Source organism: Colletotrichum scovillei (genome assembly GCF_011075155.1).
Source record: "Colletotrichum scovillei strain TJNH1 chromosome Unknown Contig00004, whole genome shotgun sequence".
NCBI lineage: Eukaryota > Fungi > Ascomycota > Sordariomycetes > Glomerellales > Glomerellaceae > Colletotrichum > Colletotrichum scovillei.
In genome coordinates, this window is record NW_023336262.1 from 3,232,513 (window position 1) to 3,258,019 (window position 25,507).

The window sequence follows — 25,507 nt, forward strand, 5'->3', positions numbered from 1 at the left end:
TTATCCAAGGGCAAGACAGGCGTCCTCATGACCTCGCTCGAGTCTCTGCCACCGTTGCTGAAGTGCCGAATTCCGTCGGATGGTGGAAATAGGGGCGCACATCCTTTTGGCGCGGTATTGCATCTTGCAAGTTTTGTGTCCCTCCAGACTCCAGTTCTCTATTACTCCGTACCCGTATGGCTCCTCCCCTCGTGGAGTTGTGCCCGGCGTGTCGGTGTGACTGTGACCTCAGAGCCCCAGAATGAGGTGCCGATCGGTACGCAGGAGAGAAAGGGAAGGTTTCATTGCGTCCGTATTTCCCGGAGGAACCCTCACCAGGGAGTAGGGTTGCTTTCTTGCTAAGTTGCTCCCCTTTTTCTTTACGGACCTCGTCACATCACTCCATATCATGCGGGCTCTATAACGGCAACGCGCAATGCCTACTGGCACATTCGCGTCGAGCATGAATTCTGTAAGCGCTCATAACTGACAATCACTTAACGTCCCTAGGACATAATATACCTGAGCGGCGGCCGTTGGCCCGTCGGGCGTTGCTGACGAAAAGGCAAGCATCTGGAAGCTGACAGCGACATCTGTGACCTGACCGAACACGGCAAGGGGGCACAGCCATTCAACGGCTCGTAGTGTGGGGGCCGCGATAATCGAGAGAAGGCTTGAAGTCTAGATTCAAGCAGCCACGCAGCCTTGTTGGACGGAAAGCCACGAGAATGCCGTCTGCTGACGGTTCATCTCGGACACTCGAGAGCTTGCCTTCATACGTCCGTAGCCTCATGCAGTGTGCAGTGCGGCTGGTCTTGGCTTCTCCCCTAAGGTCCTCCTCATCTTTACTAGCTCAAGCGTCCAACGTCGCGCAAGGCTTGCCTCGAATAAATTGCAGGCTCTCTGCTGTGTATTTTTTTTTTCTCCGGTTTCGTAATCTCACGACAGGGAAAGAGATGCGAGAGTAGAAGAAGGAAAAAGCAAAAACTTTCTGTACTTCCCGAAGCTCGAGCTAGTCGGAAAGGGGCTGAGGTTCAGGCTCTGATCAGTGCTCCCGCTACGCAAACCAAGGTTGTCCCCTCCGCGACGTCGGTGAAACCGTGAAACAAAAAGTACACGATGCTTTTCTCTTATTCCATGTATTTTTGCTGTCCCGTGGAGCTCTGCCTTTGGGTGTTCATGCTGATAAGGCTCTGTCGACTGACTAAACGACCTTGTCCAATGATCGCCCGTCAGCAGGGAAACAACAGGGCCGCCGATGGTGGCATTATCCCGTTCTCGAGACTCCCGACATTTCTCGTGAATGTAACTTTCCAGCGAGTCTATCTGTGCCGTGTTGACAGGGTTACAATTCGCCCCACCAAAGAAAGAAAGTTCCTAGGATGAATGCGAGAGAAGACCGTCTGAACTTAACGTCGCGGAAGAGGTAGAAAGGAAAGGTTTGGCTGGACTCCGCGACACGGCATTGGGGCTGAACATGGGACGATGTGAAATTTGGGGGTGGATGATGATGTTCAGGCACACAAGCAGGGGGGCAGAGTGACGAGGTAGCACAGACTCACGAGATGGATGTGTAGTTTGGTTTTGCTTCCGTTACTCGACAGAGACCGAGACTACCACAGTAGAGTGTGTTCCTGCAAGAGTGAGATGGAGGCCTGGCAATCTGCGGGCGCCGCATCCATGTGCAACCGCACCATTAAAAAAGTCTCGGGGGAAGGAGATGAAGCCGTCACGCTGTCTATCACAGTAAAATAGTATGATTGTGAAAGCTTGATGAACCGACGGTCTTGACTGCTTCGGGACACGGGACGGCGAGACATGCAGAGGAGCGGAAATGTTGTACTACAGCCCGAACGTATGACAAACCGACGCAGCCCTCCCTCTCGAGGCATTTTACTTTCTTGGACTGGCTGCCGTCTCGACAAGCTGCAGAACCGCTGAAGATTTTCCGGTTGCTGCTAAAATTGCGCTTGGTGTGCTTCGCGAAGCGCTTGTGAAATTCGCTACATGCAGCTCTTGTAAGCTCATTTGCTGTGCTGGCCTTGTCTCGTCAACCAAGAGACGGGCGTTCCGGGTCAGCAGCAACCATTGGGATACGAGATAAATGATGTAGGTCACACCTCAAATCTCCCTATGTCTGGCTGGCTGAAGTCCTCGATGTGTGCTGTTGACATCTAAATACAGGATGAACCCTCCAAATTGGCAATGCTTCATGTTTCCTTTATTGCAAAGTCATACCCGAATGTGTTGGTGATCAACATTATCAATACCATTCTCGAGAGTTTCACCCCGGTCCCTTAGAGCGACCCTCTTTTTGGGCTCTTGAGCTCTCAGACTCTGGAGCCCTGCTGGTGGATTGAGCCATACTTTTTCTTACCTTACCTTTACGCTACCACTCTATTCGCCGTTCGGCTGCATGTTCCCCTGCTCCCTGGTTCCTCTTCACCCAGTGGATCCGGAACCAACAGGAAGAGGAAGACCCTCTTCACGTATCCCAGGCACAGGCACAAGGCCCCCATCAGCTGGCAGGGACTCCCGGACTTTGTGAGGTCAGCTCAATACCAGATCCGGCAGTATCTCGTTGGACCTTGGTGACTTGGTGCCTCACAGCGGAGCAAAAAGTGTAGCAACCATGACTGCGCTGCTGGGGACAAGCCAGCAGGATTCAAGGCGATTGGGGGAAAGTTTGTGGATGTCATCGACAACCTTCTCGTCCAGGTTCTGGGCAGAGCAAGAACAGCGGGCAAGTGGACGAATGAAGGCCTTTGCTGGCAGTGCTCTCGCTGCCCCGGCGCGCGTACCTGGCGTGATGGGCACGCTGCCGTGGGACCCATCACGATTGTCACCATCGACTGGTAGGCTTGGACCGGGGGAGATGGAGGAGGACAAGTTATGCCAGCACCGCCCTCGTCCCTGGGCGGCGGCAACGATGGATAAGGACATGGGGAGCGTTGCCAGCGTGGTTCAGCATGAGCTCATAAGTTTCCTTGACGACACGGATACGGACGCAGACGAGTTTATCCTTTGCTCGTCTAATAACCCGTCTCCTTCTTCTGTTCCCCTTGCGCACTTTCTGATCGACGAGGACGAGATCGACAGAGATCCTTCATCAACAAGAGCCACCAGAAGCACCAGCACCAACACCGACATTATTTCCAATAGTATCCGTAATAATACTTCGTTTTACTCTTCCGCACGCTCGAGCTTTTCATCATCGACAACGACGACAACAACAACAAATTTAACGTTTACAACCACGTCGGCATCGACAGCCACCACGACAACGGCGACAATGGCGCCAACGACCATTACCAACAGCTTCCTCAGCATTGGGGGAGTTGACAACAACGCCGCTAGGAGCAATGGCAAGAAGACAGCAGTAGCAGCAGCGGAGACGGCGGCCGGTGGACGGACCAGCGAAGATAGCGTGGACCGGTCTCACGGCCTCTGGAACTATTTGCATCACGGACTCGACGGGTACAGCTCGCCCGATCTGCGTTTGCTCCAGCACAACCAGCAGCAACAGCAACAGAGCCAGCAACATCATAAACAGTCCCCTTCGTCATCGTCATACCATAACCTCTACTTGCGGCCCGACTCGTCGAGGAGCCACCAGCACTTTCACTTTCCCCGGACGAGCTCCGAGTCGGGTTCCCGCTCTGGCACTGGCCCTACCCCGACCGCGACAGCCAACTCGACGACGTGGACGCTGAGGAGCGGCAAGAGCCACGAGAAGAGCAACAGCAGCGGCAGCAAGAAGACCACGGCGACGACGGTGTCTGCCGCAAACTCGGCGACGATGGCTGTGAAGCCGACAAAGGTCAATACCACCGGATCAGCAACAATTACTGTGCCGCCTCCGCCGGTGTCGCCTTCATCGTCGGGGCCCTTTGGGGCGCAGATGACGAAGCAAGAATTCGAGGCGTTGCCGGAAGCTATTCAGCGAAAGGTGAGCAAAGACATTTTATTTGTCTGATCTTGTTTTCCCCTTCCTTTGTGGACCCGATTTACCCCCAAGCGAGACTTCGCTTTGTCTTCTCTGGTGCTCTCTATGTCTGATTATTCCGTTCCTAATTGTCCCCCTTTGCACTTTGTCTCTTTATCTTCACGGCCCCTCGCTCGAGCACTTTTCTATCAACCCCGAAAATCTGCCATTCCATGTGCCGTCCCAATGGGCAGCATTCCTTTATTCGCAAGTGCCGAGTCTCTCGTTGCTTTACTTAGCGCAGCCAGCTAGCCAGCCCCCCTTCTCCCCCCCCAGCCGAGGAAGTTTGAGCCGAGAGACACGCCATCTCTTCAAATTTGAGGACGGAACTACGGCGCCCGTTTTTATTTTATTCCACTTCATTTTGTTTCTTTCTCGTCCTCGGCCCTGTTCTGCTCTGCACGGGCTTATTTCCCGTGGCCATTTGGCCCAGCTCTGGGCAGAAATAGAGGCACAGACCGCAGTAGGGAGAGTTGTCAAGGACACGGATGAAAGTGCGCTCGGCCGGTCATAAGGAGACGAGACGAGGGCGAGGCGAGTCGAGGCGCCTTCTCTCCGCCTTCTTTTCGGGTTCCTGAGCGTTCGAGTCGAGAGAGTGAGATGAGGATGAGGATAAGGATGAGAGACGAGAGTTTTGTCTGCCCGTCTGACCTCACACTCATCACCGCTCGCTCTTCTGCTGGCTAGCTGGCTGGAAAGGTCCAGACCGACCCTGGACAAGAGCTATCCGTTTCCTCCAATGAGTCTCCGACCCAAGTCCAGGGTACCTTCACCTCGCCAACCACAGCCGCCTGAGTTCCGCCGTATAGCTGCAGCGGGGACTCGCGGCTGGGGGGGCCGTTCAGGTACCCATCGATGCAGGTTGGCTCGCCGAATCGTTGCCCAACTGCAGCATCGGCGCCGCGGAGAGGATACACTTACAGCGAGTGAGAGTGAGTGAGGAGAGCGAGAGTGAGAGTGAAGTGTCCACTGAGACATGCACCCGAGAAAGAAACAGCCTGCTTCGGGCCCTCTCCCCCGGGAAGCAGCTCGCAATCATCACCTCCTTTCCGTCTAACCAACACCCAGCACATCTCGTTCTTCAATCTCTCTCTGCCCCCAACTCGCATCTTCGTCCCCACACCCTCATGCACTCGGCTCCCAATATCACCTTCATTCGCTCTGGGGGGGCGGCCAGTCAGCATTGGCATCAGGCACAAGGTACAGGCGCGGGCGGCACAAGGCTCCCCTCTTCTGGCCATATCTGCGTTCATGCTCATGCATATGCATAGCTGCCAACCGCTGAAGAGAGCGTGTTCCCCTTCCGCACACAGCTGAAGATGAGGGGATTGGGGGCGCAGGCCACGATGTAGACCGACGCGGCGGTGTTCGTTCACGAACTCGCATATGACGAATCGCATCGTGTTGTTGAGTGTATTGTCATCACAACATCAACAACACCATCATCATCGACAACAATACCAAGTCGTCCAATCTCATCATCTCATCACTCGTTGCTCGTCAAGTCTGGTCCTTACACCGTCTGGTCTCATTCAGCTTGCCTTGCCCCCATACGTGCTGCACAGTTCGTTATTGCACTATCAGCACAACATGAGGCGTGTCTCTCTCATGTCTCTCTCTCACTCTTACACTCACTCTCGCCTTCACACACAACATACCCCGGCCCGCCAGTTCAGCCATGAACAGTTCCCGTGCCGTTGTGCAACCCAAGACCGAACGACATGTCTCACTCGAGTGCAGAAACTGGGCCCAACCATCCGTCATGTCTCTCCTCATTCCCTCGTTCGTCCACTCAGGCCAAACCCCCGATCCTCCTCGGACTCCCTCCTCACCCATCATTACTCATATTTGCAACGGCGGGCCTATTTTTTTTTTGGTCGGCAGCACATCCCAATTCCCACATTCTATGGAACCCACCCGGGCCACCAAGTGGTGCCGCTGGCTGAACGGACAAGCGAGCTAAGCCGCAAGTGCTCTTGGTGAACTTGGTGCGGCGTGGACTCTAGAGCTATTTCCCGCATGGCGTGTGCCGTCCGTGTCTGCGTCGTCTTGTCTGTCGTCTCTCCTTGAGAATAGTCACTATGCACGCACGGCACATGCATCCGCACTGACGCTGAGCATGGTGCTGATGCACTGACCTGACTTGACATGCATCACGGACTCTCTCTCACGCTCTCTCCCTCACTATCCCTCACTCACTCTCCCACGCAAGTCAAGGAACTACCGCCATAGCTCCCTCCTACGTACGGACTACTTGTCTTTGCCTTCCGGCTTTCTTCCCCCCTGGCACCCAGCCGCCCCTCCTGTCTCAATTGACGGTTTGGAGCTTTGCGTCCAAAGTCATGGGTCGGCTACCGGGCTATTCCTAGATTGCCTGTAGAAGCAATCCCAATCCCAGAACCCCGAGCTTGTCCCTTGAAGGCCGGGGGGCTGAATTGAGTTCGAGCGTCGCTGATCTCGATGTATTGGGATGGCGTTCAAAGTTGATTCGAGCAAGTGCTCCTCTGTCTCTCTCAAAGTATCTCTGCCTATGGGTACTGCAGCTTGATGACTGCGGTATCGCACCCGCTCCAGGCTAGCCAATGTCCATTCCAAAGTCATTCCTTCCTGTGTCTGCGTGTCTCTGTACCTTCGTACATCCCGTTCTCAGTACGGTACGGCAGCTGCTCCATCCGTCATGCACCTCAGCAGATGCAATGCAGGTCCCGCTCACAAGCACCACCGCAACACGACGCAACACGACACAGGTGCGGTGCGGTGCGGACGAGCACAGTCTCTGGCTCCAGTCCCATACTCCATACTCTACTTTTAGTAGTGCAAGTGGAGGGAACACGACGTCTCCCTCCCTCTGCTCGTTCCTGCATTAAGACACTACATGCCCTCCTTGTTTCTCAATTCCATTCTTGCCCCCATCTACATTCCCGGCCACGCCTTTGTATCCTTTTTTTTCTTCCTCACCTCACTCACAACTCTTACTAAATCCTTCTTCAGTACTTTAGCTCCCTCGAACGTCTTCACTTTGCCAGTCTTGCCCCGGCTCCTACTCCGCCATCCACACATATCGACATCTACTTTGATCGTCCAGACACCGCACCCACACCAAAGACATTGAAGCAGCGCCGTAAAGAACGTCAAGCCAGACTTGCATCCGATCAAGTGTCCGACCGTGTCAAGAGACGGCCTTCTCGACGTGCCAACTTCCGCGCTTCGACGAGCTCCTCCGTCTACGTACGGCTGCCCGACAAGATTCGGAAGAGGCACTTGACTACCGAAGAGCAGATTGTTGCTTCCCGAAACCGGAGACACGACATCATCCTTGACCCTGCGGATGAGGCCATCTACAAAGTTCGAAGACGAGCCTCTAGCCTGATTGTTCAAGACGAGTTGTGGAGTCCGACTCTATCGGTGAGACCTTCGACAATGGAGTCTCGGCGGCCGAGCCAAGATACGAGGAAACAAATGCCCAAGTCGGAAGAGAAGAAATCCCCTGAAGCCCAGAAGAAGCGGGACTCCTTTTACGACAGCTTCCGTTGGTTGGAGGAGGATGACGACCTAGACCTGCGTTTACATCTCGACGATTACCACGCCAATTTGCGAGAGGATCTACCGGCCAACTCGAAACAGCGCAGGCCGTCGTTTCGCAGGCACCTGTCCATCTCAAAGATACCTTTCGGCCGCAACTCGCTCTCCACCAACCGCCCCGGTACAACACCCGCCGGTGCAAGCCATCCCACGACCCCGCTGTTTTCGAGTTCTCCAGTCAGCCCTCAGACAAGCTCTCCGGGACACGGCCGGCGAAGATCACGGGCGCTGTCTCTGATTTCACCAAAGCATAGTCCCCAGGACACTGTCGCTGCCTTTGATCCGGAGGCTGCACACTACCAAGATCCCGAGGCCCGGCTGAAACTGCGAGTATATCTGGCCTCCCCTCAAAAGTTTGACGAGGCCATCGAGTTCGGGTTTCCTTCAAAGGAAGCAATGGTCACCACCAAGCCTAGCAAGGACGTCAAGCCATTGAAATACCGACAATCCAGGGCAGCGTTGGTGGACGAGTCAGAAAATCTCCGCACCTTTCTCGCCGACGATCGGTCGTCGATCTTCAGCGATGATGGATCCCTTGATTCGGATTCTCCCAAGACGCCCCATACAGTGGAAATGACAGCGCTTCGGCCGCCGCCCATCAAGAATGATCAGCTTCACTCTCCCAAACCATCGACGGAATACGCACGGATGCCGGCAGAGGCGAGAGAAATGACACTGCGCATGACCCTCACCCGACCCGACCTCCGAGCCCACGAGGATCAGATGTACGGCTGGCAACAGAAGCCGTTACCGCCTAGGAAATTCCAATCCAACGGCTTACAAGACGAATTTCCGACGTCGACGTACGTCCGAGATGCGTCGTCAAAGGAGAGCATAGAACGTCACTTCGCGGCCATGGACCAGGAAAACGCTCAGGCCAACGACCGAGGCGTCATGAAGCGCTTTTGGAATAAGGTCCGGCGAGGACCGGCATAGCGCTCGCCATTCCTTTCGACCATGCTCGGACCCGATGCTCTCGAATCGCAAATCTTAACAAACGCCCGTTAGACACAGGCAGCAAGATTGCAAACAACAACCTGCATAATGAACTTAGAAAACAGCACTGTTTCTTATACCCCCATTCAATCTGTATACTGCCGAAATTCCATAGTGTCTATTATTTCCTATCTCAACAAAATTCTTCCAAAGCGACCTTTTCTGGGGTAATTGTATTAGAGCTGGGAGTCACTGTTAGAAGAAGCATAGGGGGGCCGGGGGGGAGGGGTAATGTGGTAGTCGGAGAGGAATCAGGGCCTTTAACCGCCCTTTCCGCCTGTCACATTTGACTCAGTGTTACGGATACGTTGGAGAAGAGAAAGGTCTAGAGAGATGGCAGATCTTTTACCTAAAAAGGGGGGAAAGCAAGGAGTTGCATAGGGTAGCACCGTCAACTGGGAGAAGGGATGCGCTCGCGCGCAAAGCGTCAACAGAATAGGCCAAACCAAATGAATAAAAAAAAAAAAGAAATCATAAAGAATCCAAGTCCGCTCAGGCTCTCCAGTGATCCCCCATGTGGTGGGTGCATGGCCACGAGGGAGTGATGGGCCGCATTGGTGACATGCACCTTTTGTCACAGAAAGGGAGGTGATGCAGTGTTACCTACCGTGAGCACGACACGCATGAAGGGGGCACTAGGTGACAAGTGTCAGTCACTCTGACGGGCATATATGATAAGCACTCAACCGGCACAGTGGACGAGTCTTGAACCAGATGGATGGATCGTCTAGATCATGGCTATGGAGTGAAGGGCTGGTACAGAGCAGAGGTAATACGGATTATGTGAACAGTCAACGTGGCTCTGAGCCTCTGTCTGACTTGACCCAGGAACCTGGTTGATAGCCAACTAGCTTTTAAGCCCGACTTACGGTCGGACCCCCCTCCTTCCCTTCCTTTATCGGATGTTCCGAGGTTTGGTTTACAGTAATATGGACGACGTTATAGGGTCATTTGAAACGAAACGGTCGGTTACTGCGTAGTTGGGCACGGTAGGGAAGATAGGTGGTATGGGTTGCATGTTTTATTTTATTTTTTTTAAGAGAGTATCGAGGTATGGATTTTCCCTGATAACAAGGTATTTGAAGTTCATTATCAGACGTAGTACCACGCACAAGACAAATAACCCATTTTCATTTTGGAACATCTGTTCCAGAACTTTGAAGGGGGCCCCGAAGACTTGGAACGGGATTGAACTTTGACGGGAGAGTGAGTTTGGACATCTTGGCACTTTGAAGTTGTCAGTGTGGTTGAGTTATGATGGGATGAACCCTGGGGTTCCTTTGTTGTCATGGCGAGCCCCTCGGATCTTTTTTTTTTTGGTCTTGTACCTTCCCTGGTTCTTCCTCTCTAGTCCGGTCCCTTGCTTCAATCATGGCTGGAAACATTCCTTGGAAAGACGTTTACGGGAGTGAGGGGGCGGGGGCAATCTTTTTCACACTACGTTAGTGCCGTCCTTGATGTTGGATACCGTGGTACGGATAGATGGATGATGTGCGTGATGGGGGGGTTTGTGCTCTTGTACCGCGTATATGGAAAGGCTGGTTGAAGGAGGGAGGGAGGGGAAGGGGAAAAAAGGGAAGCGGCAGGCAGAGAGAGAGGGGACTGTGCGCAAAGGGATGGTGTGGTTATGGTTATGGTGGTGTCGTTGGTTCTCTAGCATGCGCGGGATGGCATGATGTCAAAGTCTACCCTACCTTACTCCGTACTCTCTGGAAATAAATAAACCATGGCGTTTACATTTTCCAAGGAGGGGAAAGGGTGGCTTCGGGAAGGTTGTGTTCCGTTGAGACCTCTTTTACCCCTTCCCGCCTTGAGTGAAATTTCCCGCGGGGGATTACCATTTGGGTGATCAGCCACGGAGCCCACAGAGTCAGCCCGCCCACCGGCTTTTGTAAGTTGGGATTGACGCGGGAGTGGGAGGCTTGAAACCCGTTCGTGGTGGGCGTGTTGTGTTAGCCCCCCCTACTATGTTGTCTTGTCTCGGCACTTTTCTTCACATCTTGGGCTTTGTTTCCTGAATTGGGAAAGTAGCGGGAGGGGGGTGGGAAGATTGGGTGAGCTCCATGACCAAAGCTAGAAACACCGTTTGATAAAACTCATAATCTTGATTCTTAGTTCAGAGACGCTTTTGGCACTAGAAGACGTTTTAGAAGGGGATTAGATGTTCAGGCTTCATTTCGTGAGTTAGGAAGGTGCAAGCCGAGGGGGGAAAGCCGTTACTTGCGAACTATGAGCGCGCGCGCGTCAATGGTTCAGATGAAGAAGAAAGCAGGGAAGAAACCAAGGGCCACGAAGTACGTGCCCGGTACGTAGAGACTGGGTGAAAAATGACCTTGCTTTTTGCTGCAGTTTTTGAGACAAGAGCTCGGGCCGAGGATTGAGAAAAGAAGTCATAGCGCACTCCATAGGCACCTTAGGTAGGTACCTTATGAGGGATGGATTTTGGACGAAATTTGAATGTCCAGCTTGGACACCCGAAAGACATGCTTATTGTATGTGTAAATCATATGAGCCAGCCACGTGCGCCTCTCCGACGATTCTCCGGTTTTTGTTTCTTGCTGGCTTTCATTTGTTTCGGGGTTCGTGGGCGGGGGGAAGTTGAGATTTGAGAATTGAAACAGGCGAGGATTCGAGTAATGTGGAGTTTTGCGGGTTGAAACATTGTTCGATGGAAGGGACTTTTGGGGGATGATCTCACTACTCCATACGAGTTTCCGGGGTGTATACCTACCTACCCTGCGTGTGGGCGAGACGGATGGAAATGGACGGCGAGAAGGAAATGGTGAGCTGCATGTACTCCGTAGGGCCCCGTTTCTAGGCATTTGTGCCAGGCCCTGGACCAATGTTGATCTCGCAAGTGGACGGCCATCCCTAGATTCTTTGACGAGTTAGAAAGACAAAGACTGAATTGTGTACATTTACGGTCGCTGCATTGATTCGTCGTCGTAGAGGCAATGGGGCAAAAATGGCAAGGTAGCACAAGTATGCCGGCTCACTCCGGATGAAATGACCGGGGGAGAAAGTGCCGATGTGGGGCGTCCCGGCACCGGCGCCGGAGGACAGCCATCGGCGGGATCCACTACGCATTTGGGCATACTGTGTATGAAGGGATTCACTGACCATGCCGAATATCCTCTGCCCACAGCTCCCCAAAGCCGCTGCTCCTATCGATGGAGAGCATAAACTCACTATTCCCTACAAGACGGTAACGCTTATTGATCTATGCCCACGAGACGGTGCGTTGCGCCATAGACATCTAGTGCTTTACTTGTTCATATCCGTCCAAGTTGAACTTCCAATTTCTCTATGGCCCAAAGGGTCATTTTATGTGTTGATAATCCTCATAGTTCATTCCGGTGTTACTTACCTTACTCTCCTCTACTCTTCAAAGCTGAATGAAGACCAAGTTGAAGGTGCCCTCTCCTCTGTGCAATATATTGGTCACGTGATGGCGCGAAAGTGGACCGAAAAGTGGACACCTCGTGGCGCGGACCAGAAATTTTGGGTGAGCCGTCGAGACAGAACGTCGTGGCGAGGGACGTCGCTCAACACTATGCCCTTACAGCATTGCCATAATATTGCCCGCAATGTTGCGAAACTCGGGCAGACCATATGTGTGCTGGAGATGTCTTTCATCTAGGCCGTCATCATCACCAGTCGCCAGCAGCTTGCAGTCCACCCTAACACTCCAGCAGCTGGGGACAGGCTCATCCACAGAGTCCAGAAGGGTACGTCTTACTCCTGATGAGGGCTTCCTCATGAAATATTTCTTAACATCTTTGAGTCTCACTAAACTCGTCTACAGTCATATGCGGGTAGAAGGTCCTACTACAGCGGCAATCAGGGCGGTAATCATCGCGGGAACTATGACCACCAGGGCGGAAACGCTCGTGGTGGAAACTATGGCAATGGCAGAGGTGGGTATCGCAAGCCCACGACCACAGCCACGAAAGAAGAATTGAAATACATTCGCCAAAAGTCGGACATCAGAATGCGGCTCCGGGAATGGGAGAGCGCAAATTACTCACCCTCAAAGCGTCTGCTTCAAGACCTACCCGCGCAGGACACGCCGCTGTTGAACTACCTCACCAGACCTGACCTGCTCCCTGGCGCTTTGGGGCTTATGAATGGTCGAGAGGGCGAGCTGCACGACAAGACCAAGACAAACCGCGACTTGTCCAAGAGCGATGAACTCCAGGACCTGCGAGGATCTACGTTCGCTCTCAAACCCGGTGACCTGGTCGAGACAAGATACAACAGCGGTCGCTTGCCCATCCTGGCGGTCTGTATCGGCCGTCACAACAATTCACAGTACTTTTACATGAGCACCGGTGAACTCGTCCCAGAGCGCAATATTGTCACACTCTTCATCCTCAAAAACTTTATCGACCCGTACAGACTCAAGCCCCTTGCTGATATTTTGCCCGCGGAACCCGAGACGGAGGAGCGGCGCAACGCGCTGTTCCACAACCACACGCCGGCCGCTCTCAAGACCGCCGCCGACTTGCAGAGAGACTTGATCAAATTCTACCAGGACTCCGTCTCGTTCTACCAGTCCCAGCTCACCCTGGACCTCGCGAGCAAACACTTGGCCACGGACGAGCGGCAGTACCTCAGCCTCGAGGAGATCGCGGATAAGCTTCTGCCCCAGCACGTAAAAGCAGGCGACATGTTCCTCCCTCATCAGCTGTATGCTGTGCATACCGCCCTGAATCGCGATGGATGGGGGTTCCGCCCGCTCAATATGAAGTGGCACAGGCGCAACTACATCTACGAGGTCAGGTCCATATCCGACCTCAAACTCCTGAACAAGGTTGAGAACCAGGTCCGCGAACTCGTGGAGGGCGCCGCGCTGCGCGAAAATCCGGCGCAATCCCTCTCCCTCCTCCGCCAGAATAGCCTTGGTTCCTTTATCCTTAAGGCTCGCGGGGTCATCCAGGCGAGCCGGCTGAGGCGAGAGTGGACGCCCCATGGCATGATTGGACCCAGCAACGACGAGGTGGAAAATCTCGCGACATGGAGCAAGCAGGATCTCGAGTACATCCGCTTCATGGAGCTATGGGCGTGCCATCGCATTGTGCCAAAGCCATCTCAGCTCGAGAGTCTGGGCTCCACCATTCTCAAGCTGACGGACTGCTACAAGGATTCTGAGTGGGTGGCGCACTGGACGGCCTTCACTTTCCTTCAGGAGATCGGCTGGATTCCACCCTGGGATATTCCAGCTCGCTACGAGTACAAGCTCGCGGGCACCACGGTCCAGCGAGGCGCCACCATGGAGACGCCCCTCGTGGATGTCAACGAATCACTCCGACCTGATATCGCTGCGGGCCATAGACGTGACTGGGGAAAGACGACAATCTTCTGTGTGGACTCTGAGCAGACGGCTGACGTGGATGACGGCTTCTCCGTCGAGGCGGCCGAGAAGCCGGGAGAATATTGGATTCACATCCACATTGCCGACCCCGCCTCCCGTATCGACCCCAAGTCCGCGCTCGCTCGTCAACTCGAAAAGGCGCCATCGAGTTTGTACATGCCTGGATACAACCAAAAGATGCTGCCACGGGATCTCGAGCAGGAGTTCTCGCTAAACCCCGGCCGACCGTCCCTGACGTTCAGCGCCAGAGTCAACGAGATAGGAAACATCCTGGATTACAAGGTCGAACCAGGCACCGTGCAAAATATCTTGCACATCCCCAAGCATGAGGTCACTAGCATCCTGCCCGGCCTTGAAACACAGACCGTTAGCAAGACCTTTGTCGTGGGCAAGCCGCCCCCGCCGCCCAAGCCTGTGAAGCGTATCACTACTGCTGCGGATTTGTCCCCGGAAGATAGGGATGACCTTCTCCTCCTCAACCGCCTTTGCAAAGCCCTTAAGCACCGCCGCGTGGAAAAGGGACAGCTGCCCCCTTTCGAAACCAGGTTCGACTCCCCCAAGGTATCTCTCGACCACATCGTCGTCAAAGGCGACGCCGATGACTTGACCAGGTCGATGGCATGGCAGGGCGATCCGTTCATCGAGTTCAACACGTCCACGTACAGCAAGGCCGACCGCCTCGTCGAGACGCTCATGCACACGGCTGGCGAGGTCGCTGCAAAGTGGTGCCAGGCCCGCGCCATCCCCGTCCCCTACAACACCCAGCCGGACGCCGTCACAAACGCAAAGGGTCTCGCCGCCTACCGCCGCGAGCACATCGACCCCCTGTCGGCGGAAGGCAAACCCATCCCCGCGGAGCACATCCACCGGCTCCTCGTCTACGTCGGCAACTCAGAGCTCTCGGTCAGCCCGGCGCCATTTTACGCCGTCGGCGTCGACGCCTACGCAAAGTCCACCAGTCCCATCCGCCGCTTCAACGACCTCGTCGTCCACTGGCAGATCCACGCCGCCCTCGCCCACGAGCGCGAGACGGGCCGCTCCCTCGTTGGTGAGGAGCTCTTGTCCGACGACAATGCCGCCGCCATCCTTCCCTGGACGCACCGCTCCCTCTCCGACGCGCTGCCGATGCTCCACGCCCTCCAGCGCCAGATCAAGCAGGTCGACAACAAGAACGCCCCGACGCACTGGGTGGCGCAGGCACTGCTACGCGCGTGGCGCTTCGGCGAGGCGCCGCTGCCAAAGACGTTCAAGTTCGTCGTCGATGCTGTCTACGCGTTTGGACTGAGGGGCCGGCTGAGCACCTTCTACAACCTGGGCGCCTCTGTGGACCTGATTAGGCTGGAGGGCTATAGTAGGCTCGCGGACGTGCAGGCCGACGATGTGATTGATGTCGTGATTGCCGACATCAACGTCGTGACGATGCAGATTTGGTGTCAGCCCGTGGGACGACGACGGGTCGACAAGAAGAAGGCAGCTAAGAAGGATGCTACGCCTGCTCGGGATGCGGCAGCGGCTACCCCTATGCCTGCTTGATTGCCTCGGGCAGCATAACCTTGTAAAACCTGTAACATCACCTAGAGAGGACTCTCCTCTTGTAAGAAGGACAAAAAACGACTGTACAACATGGCGTGGACTTAATTTAGTTTTGTAAGATAGTATGACGCTGGGAATCATCAACACACTGGACCGACATATGGGTCGGGAAATAGGCCATCGAAAACAGAAATGGGTTGGCTACCTATATAACAATGTCATGATCTCAGCACAAAATCCTAGTCTCATTTCAGATCCCGAGAAGAACGTTCCCTCATTCGTCTGTGAGCGACATGCAAATTTACAAAGTTCTAATTTCCCACCAAAGTGGATGATAATAGGGGGAAACATCTAATATCCCAGGAGTTCTACAAAGTACTATACCTATACACAATTCACCCTCCTACCAGGTCCTCCTCGGAGAGCAAAACATCCAGACGCATCTCCTGACTCTCTCTCAAGCCTTGACATCATTCCCGCCATCACCCTGCCCATCGCGAGGCGGCGCATCAGCAACAAGATCACCCCTCGCCTTCTTCTTCTCTAACCCATCCACCCTCACCCCCTCCGCCTTCCTTCCCGTCACGAACTCAATCCCGACCAACCCGGTCAACATACCAAACAGATGCGACGTCAGATCAATCGTCTGCTTGCCCCGCCTGAAAAACGCGTAGATATGGAACCCCAAAATCAGGGCAATGAAACCCAACCCCTGGGGCCCATTCATCGGATCCGGCGGGAAGCCCAGCACCTTGAACGAATCGAACCGGTGCATCCAAAAGTACGCCGTCGCGACGCCGAACACGGCACCCGACGCACCCACAGTCGAGACGGTCAGCAAGCCGCGGAGCGTAAACGCCGTTAAGCTGCCCAGGAACCCGACGGCGCCGGAGGCGAGGTAAATCGCCAGGAAGTTCGCCCGCCCGACCTCGTCGTGCAGCGCGGTGCCCATAAACCACAGCCCCACCATGTTGGTCGCCAAGTGGCCCAGGGAACTGTGCGAGAAATTCGCCGTAATCATCGTCACGGCCCGCGGCATGCCGTGCACGAGAACAAAGTACCGGTTCAGGAACCGCCACAGCGGTGGCACGCGCCACGCGACCGAGACGAGGACGTTGAGCGCGATCAGCGCGCCCACCGTCGCCGTCGAGGCGCTCACCTCGGGGAACAGGCGGTCGGCGTCGCGGGGCGGGGTGTACACCGCCGCGAACGCCGCCAGCGAGGCCACGAGCAGCAGGACGACGGCCGCGGAGGGGAGGATGCGCTCGGCGAAGGTGAGAGGGGGCGGGGCGGCGAGGTCCGAGGCGGCGCCTTGTTCCGTCCACTTGGCCATGCGCGGCGTCATGGGCGGGCGCTTGATGGGGATGGAGAGGGTGCCCGGGTTGTACTCGATGCCCTTTGCCTCGGCCTCGGCGATGAGCCGGGCCTCTTCCTCGGCGGCTTTGGCTTGGTTCTTTGCGCGGATGGCGTCGAAGGCGCTGTAGCCGTACACGGGGTCCGGTTTGACAACGGGCGTTTCCTTGCGGAGAGACGGTGTTTTGGAACCGGCGGTCGACGAGGCAGCATCGCCCTCGTCAGCACTGCTCTCCTCCTCCTCCGCGAGGTCCTTCTCCAGCGCGGCGAGCTCGTCCTCGGCCCGGAGTCCCGCGTTGAGGACCTCGTCGACGGGCGTCTTCTCGCGGAGGTACGCCAGCGCGGCGTCGCGCTGCTGCGCGGTGAAGGCGGCGGTGTTGACGGCGAAGGCCGGGTCCTCGAGGGTGCCGGCGACGCGGCGGCCGTGCATGATGCGCAGCAGCCGGTTCGCGGCGGCGGGCTTGAGCGAGGGCCCGAAGACGGCTCTGACTTCTGCCGCCGTGAGGTCCTTGTTCTCTTCCCTGAATCGCAGGCCGTGTTTGTCCTTGTAGTCGAGCGGGAGGTCTACGTATTCGCGGAGTAGGGGTTCGTTCTTGTAGTCGGTTTTGGGTGGTGGTGATGATGCGGAGGAGGAGGAAGCCCATCTTTGTGTTGATTTACCGGCCGTTATGGCGGTGAGGCTGGGCGACGGCCATTGGGTTTGACGGAGGGATGAGGGACCCGGTATGTATGACCGTGTAGCGGCAGGCGTCCGGGAGGTGATAATGGTGCATATTGAAAGAAGTCGTGACGCGGGCGAACAGCTCGTCGTATTCGGCGCGGAACGGTACGCGGCGCGCAGGCCGGGGTGAAGGAACGATCTCGAGGAAACGAGGCCGAATGAGGCGTTCATGGCTTCCTAGAGCCGCCCTGGGTGGGCGACGCAACCGTCTCCTTTTGCTCGTTTCGCTGGAGCGCACCAAAAAGCTAGAGACTCATGAATGCGCCGGCTGCTTGTCGACGAAGAGGTTTCTCTTTGGCAAATGCTGTAGGCGTATGCCACCTCTCGTAATGTGAGTACTGTCTTCGCAATTTGTCGCTGGGTCGTAGAGGTAGTGGCGGTGGTCGCTCGTCGTCGTCGCGCGCGGGCGGCGTTGTCGCAGTGGTTCGATCTCAAAGACGCAATCGAAGCCCGTAAATTCTTTGGTACCTATTCCGACCACGGGGGTCGGGACCGCGGCAGCCGGCCAAGGGCAGCTTCCGGCCCATCCCCGGGGCTTTGGTAAGCACGCAGAAACTAAGGCACGTAATCGATAACGACGCGAGCGGATAACTCCGTCGGCGGTAAGACCTAATGGAAGGTACCTTCCGTACCACCTACCTGCAAGTGCACTCCCTCCTTTCGTCATTTTCCATCAAGGTATCCGTACCTGACCGCCCCCTGCTCATTCCCCACCGCCGGAACCTTCTACTGCACCTTCCACCACCTTCCCACCCCGCGCTCAGCCTGAGGGAAGCTACCTACCTCACCTCCAGCTGGCAGAAAACCTGCGGTGACGTTGCACGGCATCTACCTGGACGAACGTCTCTTTCTTCTGCAAACACCAAGGCCGCACATCGTCATCGTCCCCCCTCCGTCCACCCTTTTGTTCAGCCATCACTCTTGAACAGGGTTCTTTCTCACTCGCTTTTACCTTCTTCTCCTCTCGCAAGAAACTCGGTCACCTTTCTTACCCACACACCAACACCTCCAGTCCTATCCTCAATAAGACCAAAACGCCAAAGTCGCAAAGAAACCAAAGACAACCCAAAACAAATACTACAAACACCAAGCCGAAAAACCAAACCAACACACCGCCCAAAATGTCAGCAGACACCCGCCCAATATCCCCAACCCAATTCGCCTCCGCCCTCCGCGACCTCTCCCTCCCGACCCTCCACCTCAAAGCCCTCGAGATCCGCAACTCCATCCTCCACCTCGAATACTCAAACGCCCAGCTCGCCCCCTACGCAGCAGGCGACGCCACCACCCTCGACTCGGCGACCGACGCCTCGGCGGGCCACGGCCCGGACCCGACCTGCGTCGAAGCCATTCGCGAAAACGACATCGTCATCGCCCGCATGCGCGAGCGCGTCCAGATCATCCGCGACGAGGTCGAGGGCAGGGGACACTCGTGGAACGAGTTCAAGAGTAAAGAGGAGGTCGAGGAGGAGGAGGCGGGCCAGGGGGCGGCGGATCGGAGGGGGATCACGAGCGAGTCCGTGGCTGGCGCGAACGGTGTTAACGGGAACGGGATCCCCGCGACCAACGGCCTTGGTGCGGCGGCTGCGGAGGAGAATAGGATTGCCGCTGGACGTCAGGGTGCACCGGCGGCGACCAACGGTGGTGGTAGTGGTGGTGGCTCGTCGACTGCTGCCGCGAGCTCGTCACACCCTGCTTGGATGGACGGTACATTCCAGATGGGTACGATACGCAACGGTGTGATCACGATGGATGGCCCCCCCGCGCAATCTACTCAGTCTTCTCAGCAAGCAAATGGCACAGGTGGACGCCTGGCGGACGATGAACTGCGGCGGGCGATGGAGGAGCGCATGAGAGGTCTCGGCGATGACGACGAGGACGGCGGAATGCATCTGTAGGAGCACGATAGAAGAGGCTGGATGGTACACGGGGTTCGCAGTTATATGAGGCGTTGGTCATCGTCGATGGAGTTGGATCAAACAAAAAAAGGAAAACGGATCAGATCATTCAACGTTGGGACACACAAGAATTCGGACAGAGCAATAATACCCTTCATGTTCCTAGTGCTACTTGCCAGTAATGCCATGACAAAGGGAAAACAGGAAAGGAAAGAAAAGGGGCGTAAAAGCAAAGAAGTAAAGGCTTCATCGCATCTTGGTGTGCGGCCAAAATGTGTAAAATGTAGAAACGAAGAGATGAAATAAAGAAATATCAAACAAGCCATGGATCTCGTCCTCTTTTGAACAAAACCAACCCAAAGACCCCGGACCCCATTTTTGAAAACACCCAATTGCCCACCGTATGCTTGCTCTCTTGCTTTTTTGGCAGCACGCCTCTTAACGCCTCGATGCCGAATCCCATTTCCGAAAAATGCAAATGCTCCTTCCCATGAACGCTATGCCCCTCTCTGGGAGTAAATAATGCAGTAGATGACCCTCGTCAAATGATGACGGGGAATTCCAGAGACAACTGGAGAAAGTGTGTTCTGGTCGGCTGTCTGTTCGACCTAGTTCGTTGCAGGTATCCAACATCATGATACCGTTGTGGTAGCGGTGACAGTGGTAGGCGTGTTCTCATCCGCGGTGCGGTTGATAATAGGGTTGGCAGACGCTTTGGGCGTGACGTCAGAGTTGTCCTTAGATGCAACATCTGGCTTCGTGCCGTTGGGACGTGCCTTTAATGCTTGCCTGGAGTTGGAGCGGGAGCTCTTAATGGTCTCTAGCTTGGGCCGTCGGGGAGGACTCGACTTTCCCAACGAATCCCACGTGCGGTGCTGGACAAAGTCGTCCTCGTCTGAAGAGGTTTCCTCGGGCGTCATGGGAACACGTCGAGCACGGGCGATACGCCGACGTTCCACCAGCTCGCCGTCTGAAGATACTTCAGAATCTAGCGAAAGGCTGCGGCTACGGTTGGACATGCCCCTGCTCGATACCGTTGTCCGCCGTGACCGCCTGCCGATGAGTGAGTCGATCAACTCCGATTCCGAAGGTGTCTCCTCCAAGGGCAGCTTCTCTCCCTGTTGCCGCAACTTCTTCTTCAACGCCTTTTCACGGACCAGTCTGTCCAAGGGAGTGTCCTCAGACGCCATTGTTCTCCTGCTTCCAACTGTGCTGGTGCTCTGGGTCCTGGCGACGGGAATGCGGCCCTCCATAAGCTTGGCAGGGGGCGGCGGCTGTAGCATCCACTTGAGAGCGTCCGGACGGGAGGGCTTGCTTCCTACTATCGGCGGGTGGTACTCGTTGACGGGCGGGTTTCTCGGTGTACGGTAAAAGTTCTCGCGGTCCTCATCTGTGATGGGCTTCTCCAGGCCCAACTTCTCCTCCATGTAGCGTCCGGCCGTGTTTCCGGCCTTTGCGATATTGTCCATCAGCTTGTGACCCATGCCGGTAAAGTTGTGGCCCCAAAGCTCCTCATCCTCTCGTTGGTACAGCTCTCTATTCCAACCCTCGCCGGACAGCTTTCGACCAGCCGTTGAGGCACTTATTGTCGGGGTCGCAGGGCTAGTACTCTCGGCAACGGTGCTTGCTCCGCCAAAACTCGCGGCTGTGCTCGTCCGGCCTGCACTCGCCAGACCTCTCTGGCTTGAATTCTTGTTGGTTGACTTTTTGGGTAGATGTGGTCCTGCTGCCATCTCTTCGGCCCAAAATGGGTTTGTGTGAAAGGGGTCCGGATGACGGTAGAGTCCTGGTTGCTCCATCTCTATTTTCCTCTTCACCTCCCTATCCTCTTTGGCCTTCTTCTTGGCCTTTCGGAAAGCCTTCATCTCGTTACATGGTGTACATGCGAGGTAGTAGAAAATCGCCGACTGGATGGCGACTGGTAATGACATGTTTGCGGTATGGCCGTAACCCCGGCGTGGGGAGAAGGTCTGGAGTGTATTCGGTGCCCGGTATTTCTAGTACACATGGAAGGCAAAGTATATATTCGGGGAGTGTTCGAAGAGGTAGGTGGTTGTGTGTGTGCGTATGTGTGTGTTAGGTGTGGGTGTCGAGGGGGGTGATATAGACGGGGTGTCGACTTGTTGGATCGAGTGGTTCGCGGGGAGGAAATAAGTGTCCAAGTGGGAGGAAAGTGACAGGGACCACGAGGAGGAAAGGTGGTCCAAACAGGCAAAGCGGATGTTCAAGGTAGCCAGGATAAGGTGAGGTACGGGAAGGGGACGGTAAGGTAGGATACGGCGCCTTTGAACCTAAGATGAGTTGCTCAGGGAAGGGAAAGGACCGCGTGCCAGCGCCAGAGGGAGCTTGGGAAGTCTAAAGCGCCATTGAAGTGAATCACCGGCGCAGAGCCCAAGACACAGTTTCGGTACGGGGGCGCGAAATGCTTTAAAAGTGGCTCGGCCTGTGCGACCCCTCCAGGTACTGGGAGTATCGACGTTTGGTGTTGGGAGGACGGAGGACAGAGTGAGGTTTCAAGGTTGAGTGATGTCCTGGACGGATGCTATTCTCGAAGGGGGTGCGTGTAAGAGGAAGAAGCACAGGCGCAGGCGTGACAGCAACCGGTGCAGTCTGCAGTCCAATCCAGCTGGCAGGAACTAAAAAAGAAACTTGCAATGCACCTCAGTAGGCGAGTAAAGGCAGAGGTCGCAGAGTACCTTGGTCCTTAGGGTGAGATAATAGGACCGTAGCGCAAGACGGCGGTCGGAGTGGCGGATGAAGATGGATGGACGGGCGGGCTCGGACGGAACGGTTTAGAAAGTAGGGAGGACCAGATGATTGAGGTTGAAGATGAGGGTGCCTCGGAGGCTTGGGTCGCGTGGGCGAATAGACGTTGGCCTATGGCGGTATGTTACTCTCGAGAGTGTGTATAGGGTGCTGGCAGTCTCTCTCTGTCTCTTGCTATTGCGCTACCACATGGAAGGATGACGATGGATTCGATTGGCGGTATCGGGCGGGTTTGGGATGAGGAATTGAGACACAGACACACTGGACATACAAGAGGGAGAAGAGGGGGAAGGGGGGAAAGACAAAAAAGAGATCGGGAAGGAGTGAGGGAAAAACGGACGGGTGAATTGAAGGCGAAATGGAGTTGAAGTGAGGTGCTTAGAGAGACGACGTTTCGAAAAAGGGAGGCGCAAGGTAAGTACGGCAAGGTAAGTAGCGCCTACCTTCACACTCGCACAGTCTCTCTTCTCTACAGGCAGGTGGGCAGGTCCCTCCTCCTCGGCCTCCCTCTCCCTCCTTCTTTCCCATCGGGCAATCAATGAAGGGGGGAATGGGTGGAGGTACCAGTCGCATGGAGACCGAGAGTCCAAGGTACAGTGCACTAGCTTAGAGGCGTGGACTGGGGGGAAATTGTGGGTTTCTCGACGGCAACCGGGGGAAGCGATTTGAGAGAGGGACACGGGGGGCATGGGGGCCTGGCAAGCCTGCGAAAGAAGGGTAAGGGGAGAGGAAGAGGAAGCCACGAAGCGAAGACAAGTACTGTGTACTCCGTACCTGGTGCAGGTACCTCTACCTCGTACACCCCCCTCTGTCTGCGTCCCTCTGTCTTCTTCTTCCCTAGGTAGGTAAGGTAGGTATTCTTCTTCGTCTTCTCCTCCTCTTCCTCTTTTGAGTCCACCTCCGATATCCAAATTGATCGGATCCAACAGTTCGGATCCCTTAAACTCTACTGACCTGTCTGTCACCCTTCTCCCTGCTATCTGGAACATTGGATATACATTGAAAAAAAAAATGTATCAACTATCTCTCATTCCAACGCCTGAGTCGTAGGCTTGATTGCAGAGCGCATCTTCATCAGACACTTTACGAACGTCCACTTTACGCCAGATGATCGCGAGAGATTGCGCTCCACGGCTTGCGGACGGGTCCTGGACACCGTGACACCCCCGACTATGGATCGAGCACGCACGCAGCCCGGCCTACCAGATATGGCTCAATCTGAGTTGGGCTTGCCAATCATTGCAATCAATGGTGCGAAGTTGGACCTGTCTGAGGCGCCTGGGCGGACCCGTCGTCGTCTCCATGCATCTAAATGCGCCTTCATTCCACAACACTCACAACACTGCGAACCGTCGTCGTCTGCTATACACGTACACACTACAGTAACACAGTTCCCAGCTGCGTCTCGTCCTGCAAAGGCTGCAATTGAACAGACCAGAACGAGAACAAGGTACTTACTACGCCTTCCCCCTCCGGAAACGCCAAGTACCCAGGAAACGCCAATCCGGGGCAGCTCTGTGCCTCGTGCCTGCGTCTGGCTGCTGTGCGCTGTTTGGTTCATCCATCGCCCGCTGTCCCACACGATGCAAGTCGAATCAGAATGCGAATCGAGTGTGCCTGTTTGCTGCGCATGGTTACCCGACCTCGCGTCACTGGAGTCTTGGAGGACTGGCCAAGTCAAAGGTCAAGACGGACAACCTTGGAAGTCGGACAGACAAAGGTGCCGCTGCCCCACGGAGCGCATTGCATCGCACCGCAACGATTCCTCGTCCAACGTGCTCTGTCTGTTTCCCACCGCCTCTCGCCCGAATCCTCGAATCCTGAGTCTGTCTTTCTGTCTGCCAGACTGTCTCTGGTCAAGACGCGCATGGACCGAGGTGGACTTGCCAACGCAACGCACCACCTCAAGCCTGCCAATCCCATCTTGGCCGATGATCCGTCTTGTCGCGCGCCTTCAACGTCTGCAACTGGCTTGTTCGTCATTCCTCTCGATCATTCGTCCTCCACGAGCACTGCAAACAACCAGCAAAGGTCCGTTCATATCGGGGCGGCGCAGGGAAAGGATGGAAGATCTCAATCGGCCAAGACTTTCACTTGTTTTACGCATTACGCTATCTGAGGTGGGAGAGCCGATGTACCCGGTACCTAGGTCGGATCTTTCGCTTCCTCTATGCCACTATCATCTATGGACCCTGTTAAGCTCCCCTCCCTCTCCACGACAACCTGACCCCTCAAGGAATGGGAGAGTGCTAGGCTCGGGGAGCCAGATTGACCAGTGTTCGAACTTGAATACCATGCACCTGCACATGCACCACACACCACGACTATGAACCCATTTACCGCAACCCTCCCTCCAATAAACCAATTGCCCAATGCCCGCCGCGCAAGTCTTGCCAGCCCGACTCTACGCCGTACTACCACGGCCTACAGGCTATGGGGGCCCGGAAGCGGGACGGAACTCCATGAATCTGCAACTCGGCCAATCTGCGCCGCGTCGCGCCTTTGGTCATGACGGATTGGTTCCTAGAGAGGGATTTCTTCTCCATGGCGCCCATCGCGCGAACAATCAGTTCATGATCCATATGTCATCATTTACCACCGACTTCAACTTAGTCATGGACAATTGACCTGGAAGCGTCGAAGTGTCCGGCCTTAATTTCACTTTTCTGCTCAGCTCAGAAACCCGGAACCCGAACCACCAACCGGGCTGCCACAACACGACATCCCGTAAAACGAAATTGTTCAATCTTGTTCTCCCATTTCCACCAGAAAAGTCCGACAAGACGGCCTCCGCCGCCGAACAACGCCGTGGACGCCGCATCCCCTAAACTGGCAACTTGCGACTGGCACCTCGTCCAGCCAGCACCGTTGATGTCTCAAGCCCCCCTCCTACGACCAATCCGCAATGACCACTGGTTGTTCTCAACTTGACCATGGCGTGCGGCCACGAGCGGCGGTCTAAACCCTCTCTGCTAAGCCTCCGAGGGGAGTAGGGAGTCGGCGTCCCTAGCGCACGTTTGCCTGCGCACGCTGCCTTCTGTATCTTTCTGTCAAGTCTTGTCTCACTCGCTGCACCATTGTGAGGCAGGCTACACCACAAAACGCCTCAGCGTTTCGCGCGCTAGGTGAGGTTTTACCTCGACGGCTCTCACCTCCTTTCCTTGCGCGCGCGCGCCGTCGCCGCCGTCGGCTGCGCCTGTAGCACTCCCTGATCCATGAGCAGTGCCAATGGTCCGATACCTAGATTTCTCAACTCTCAATGCCATTTGCAACTCAAGCTTTGGCCGGCTCCCTTTGAGGTTTTGGGCATTACTGATGAT

The 25,507-nt window shown here is 55.4% G+C and overlaps 5 protein-coding genes across 5 annotated transcripts; 3 read left to right on the forward strand and 2 right to left on the reverse strand.

Annotated features, from left to right (window-relative positions):
* The first annotated feature begins 2,087 nt into the window (after positions 1-2,087).
* Positions 2,088-8,988, forward strand: HER10_EVM0011727 (mucin). Its single transcript, XM_035481150.1, has 2 exons — positions 2,088-3,928; positions 6,956-8,988. Exons 1-2 carry the CDS (start codon positions 2,612-2,614, stop codon positions 8,480-8,482), a joined length of 2,844 nt encoding a protein of 947 aa, XP_035335396.1. The 5' UTR covers positions 2,088-2,611; the 3' UTR covers positions 8,483-8,988.
* Positions 8,989-12,151: 3,163 nt separating this feature from the next.
* Positions 12,152-15,530, forward strand: HER10_EVM0000203 (mitochondrial protein cyt-4). The gene has a single exon (XM_035469997.1). It carries the CDS (start codon positions 12,534-12,536, stop codon positions 15,447-15,449), a length of 2,916 nt encoding a protein of 971 aa, XP_035334556.1. The 5' UTR covers positions 12,152-12,533; the 3' UTR covers positions 15,450-15,530.
* A 187-nt stretch (positions 15,531-15,717) lies between these two features.
* Positions 15,718-17,972, reverse strand: HER10_EVM0005190 (rhomboid family protein). The gene has a single exon (XM_035474813.1). It carries the CDS (start codon positions 17,692-17,694, stop codon positions 15,907-15,909), a length of 1,788 nt encoding a protein of 595 aa, XP_035334928.1. The 5' UTR covers positions 17,695-17,972; the 3' UTR covers positions 15,718-15,906.
* A 346-nt stretch (positions 17,973-18,318) lies between these two features.
* Positions 18,319-19,587, forward strand: HER10_EVM0005827 (uncharacterized protein). The gene has a single exon (XM_035475431.1). The coding sequence runs from the start codon at positions 18,645-18,647 to the stop codon at positions 19,419-19,421; it is 777 nt and encodes a 258-aa protein (XP_035334972.1). The 5' UTR covers positions 18,319-18,644; the 3' UTR covers positions 19,422-19,587.
* A 164-nt stretch (positions 19,588-19,751) lies between these two features.
* On the reverse strand, positions 19,752-22,551 carry HER10_EVM0002714 (uncharacterized protein). Its single transcript, XM_035472416.1, has one exon. It carries the CDS (start codon positions 21,350-21,352, stop codon positions 20,054-20,056), a length of 1,299 nt encoding a protein of 432 aa, XP_035334738.1. The 5' UTR covers positions 21,353-22,551; the 3' UTR covers positions 19,752-20,053.
* Between the last annotated feature and the right edge of the window lie 2,956 nt (positions 22,552-25,507).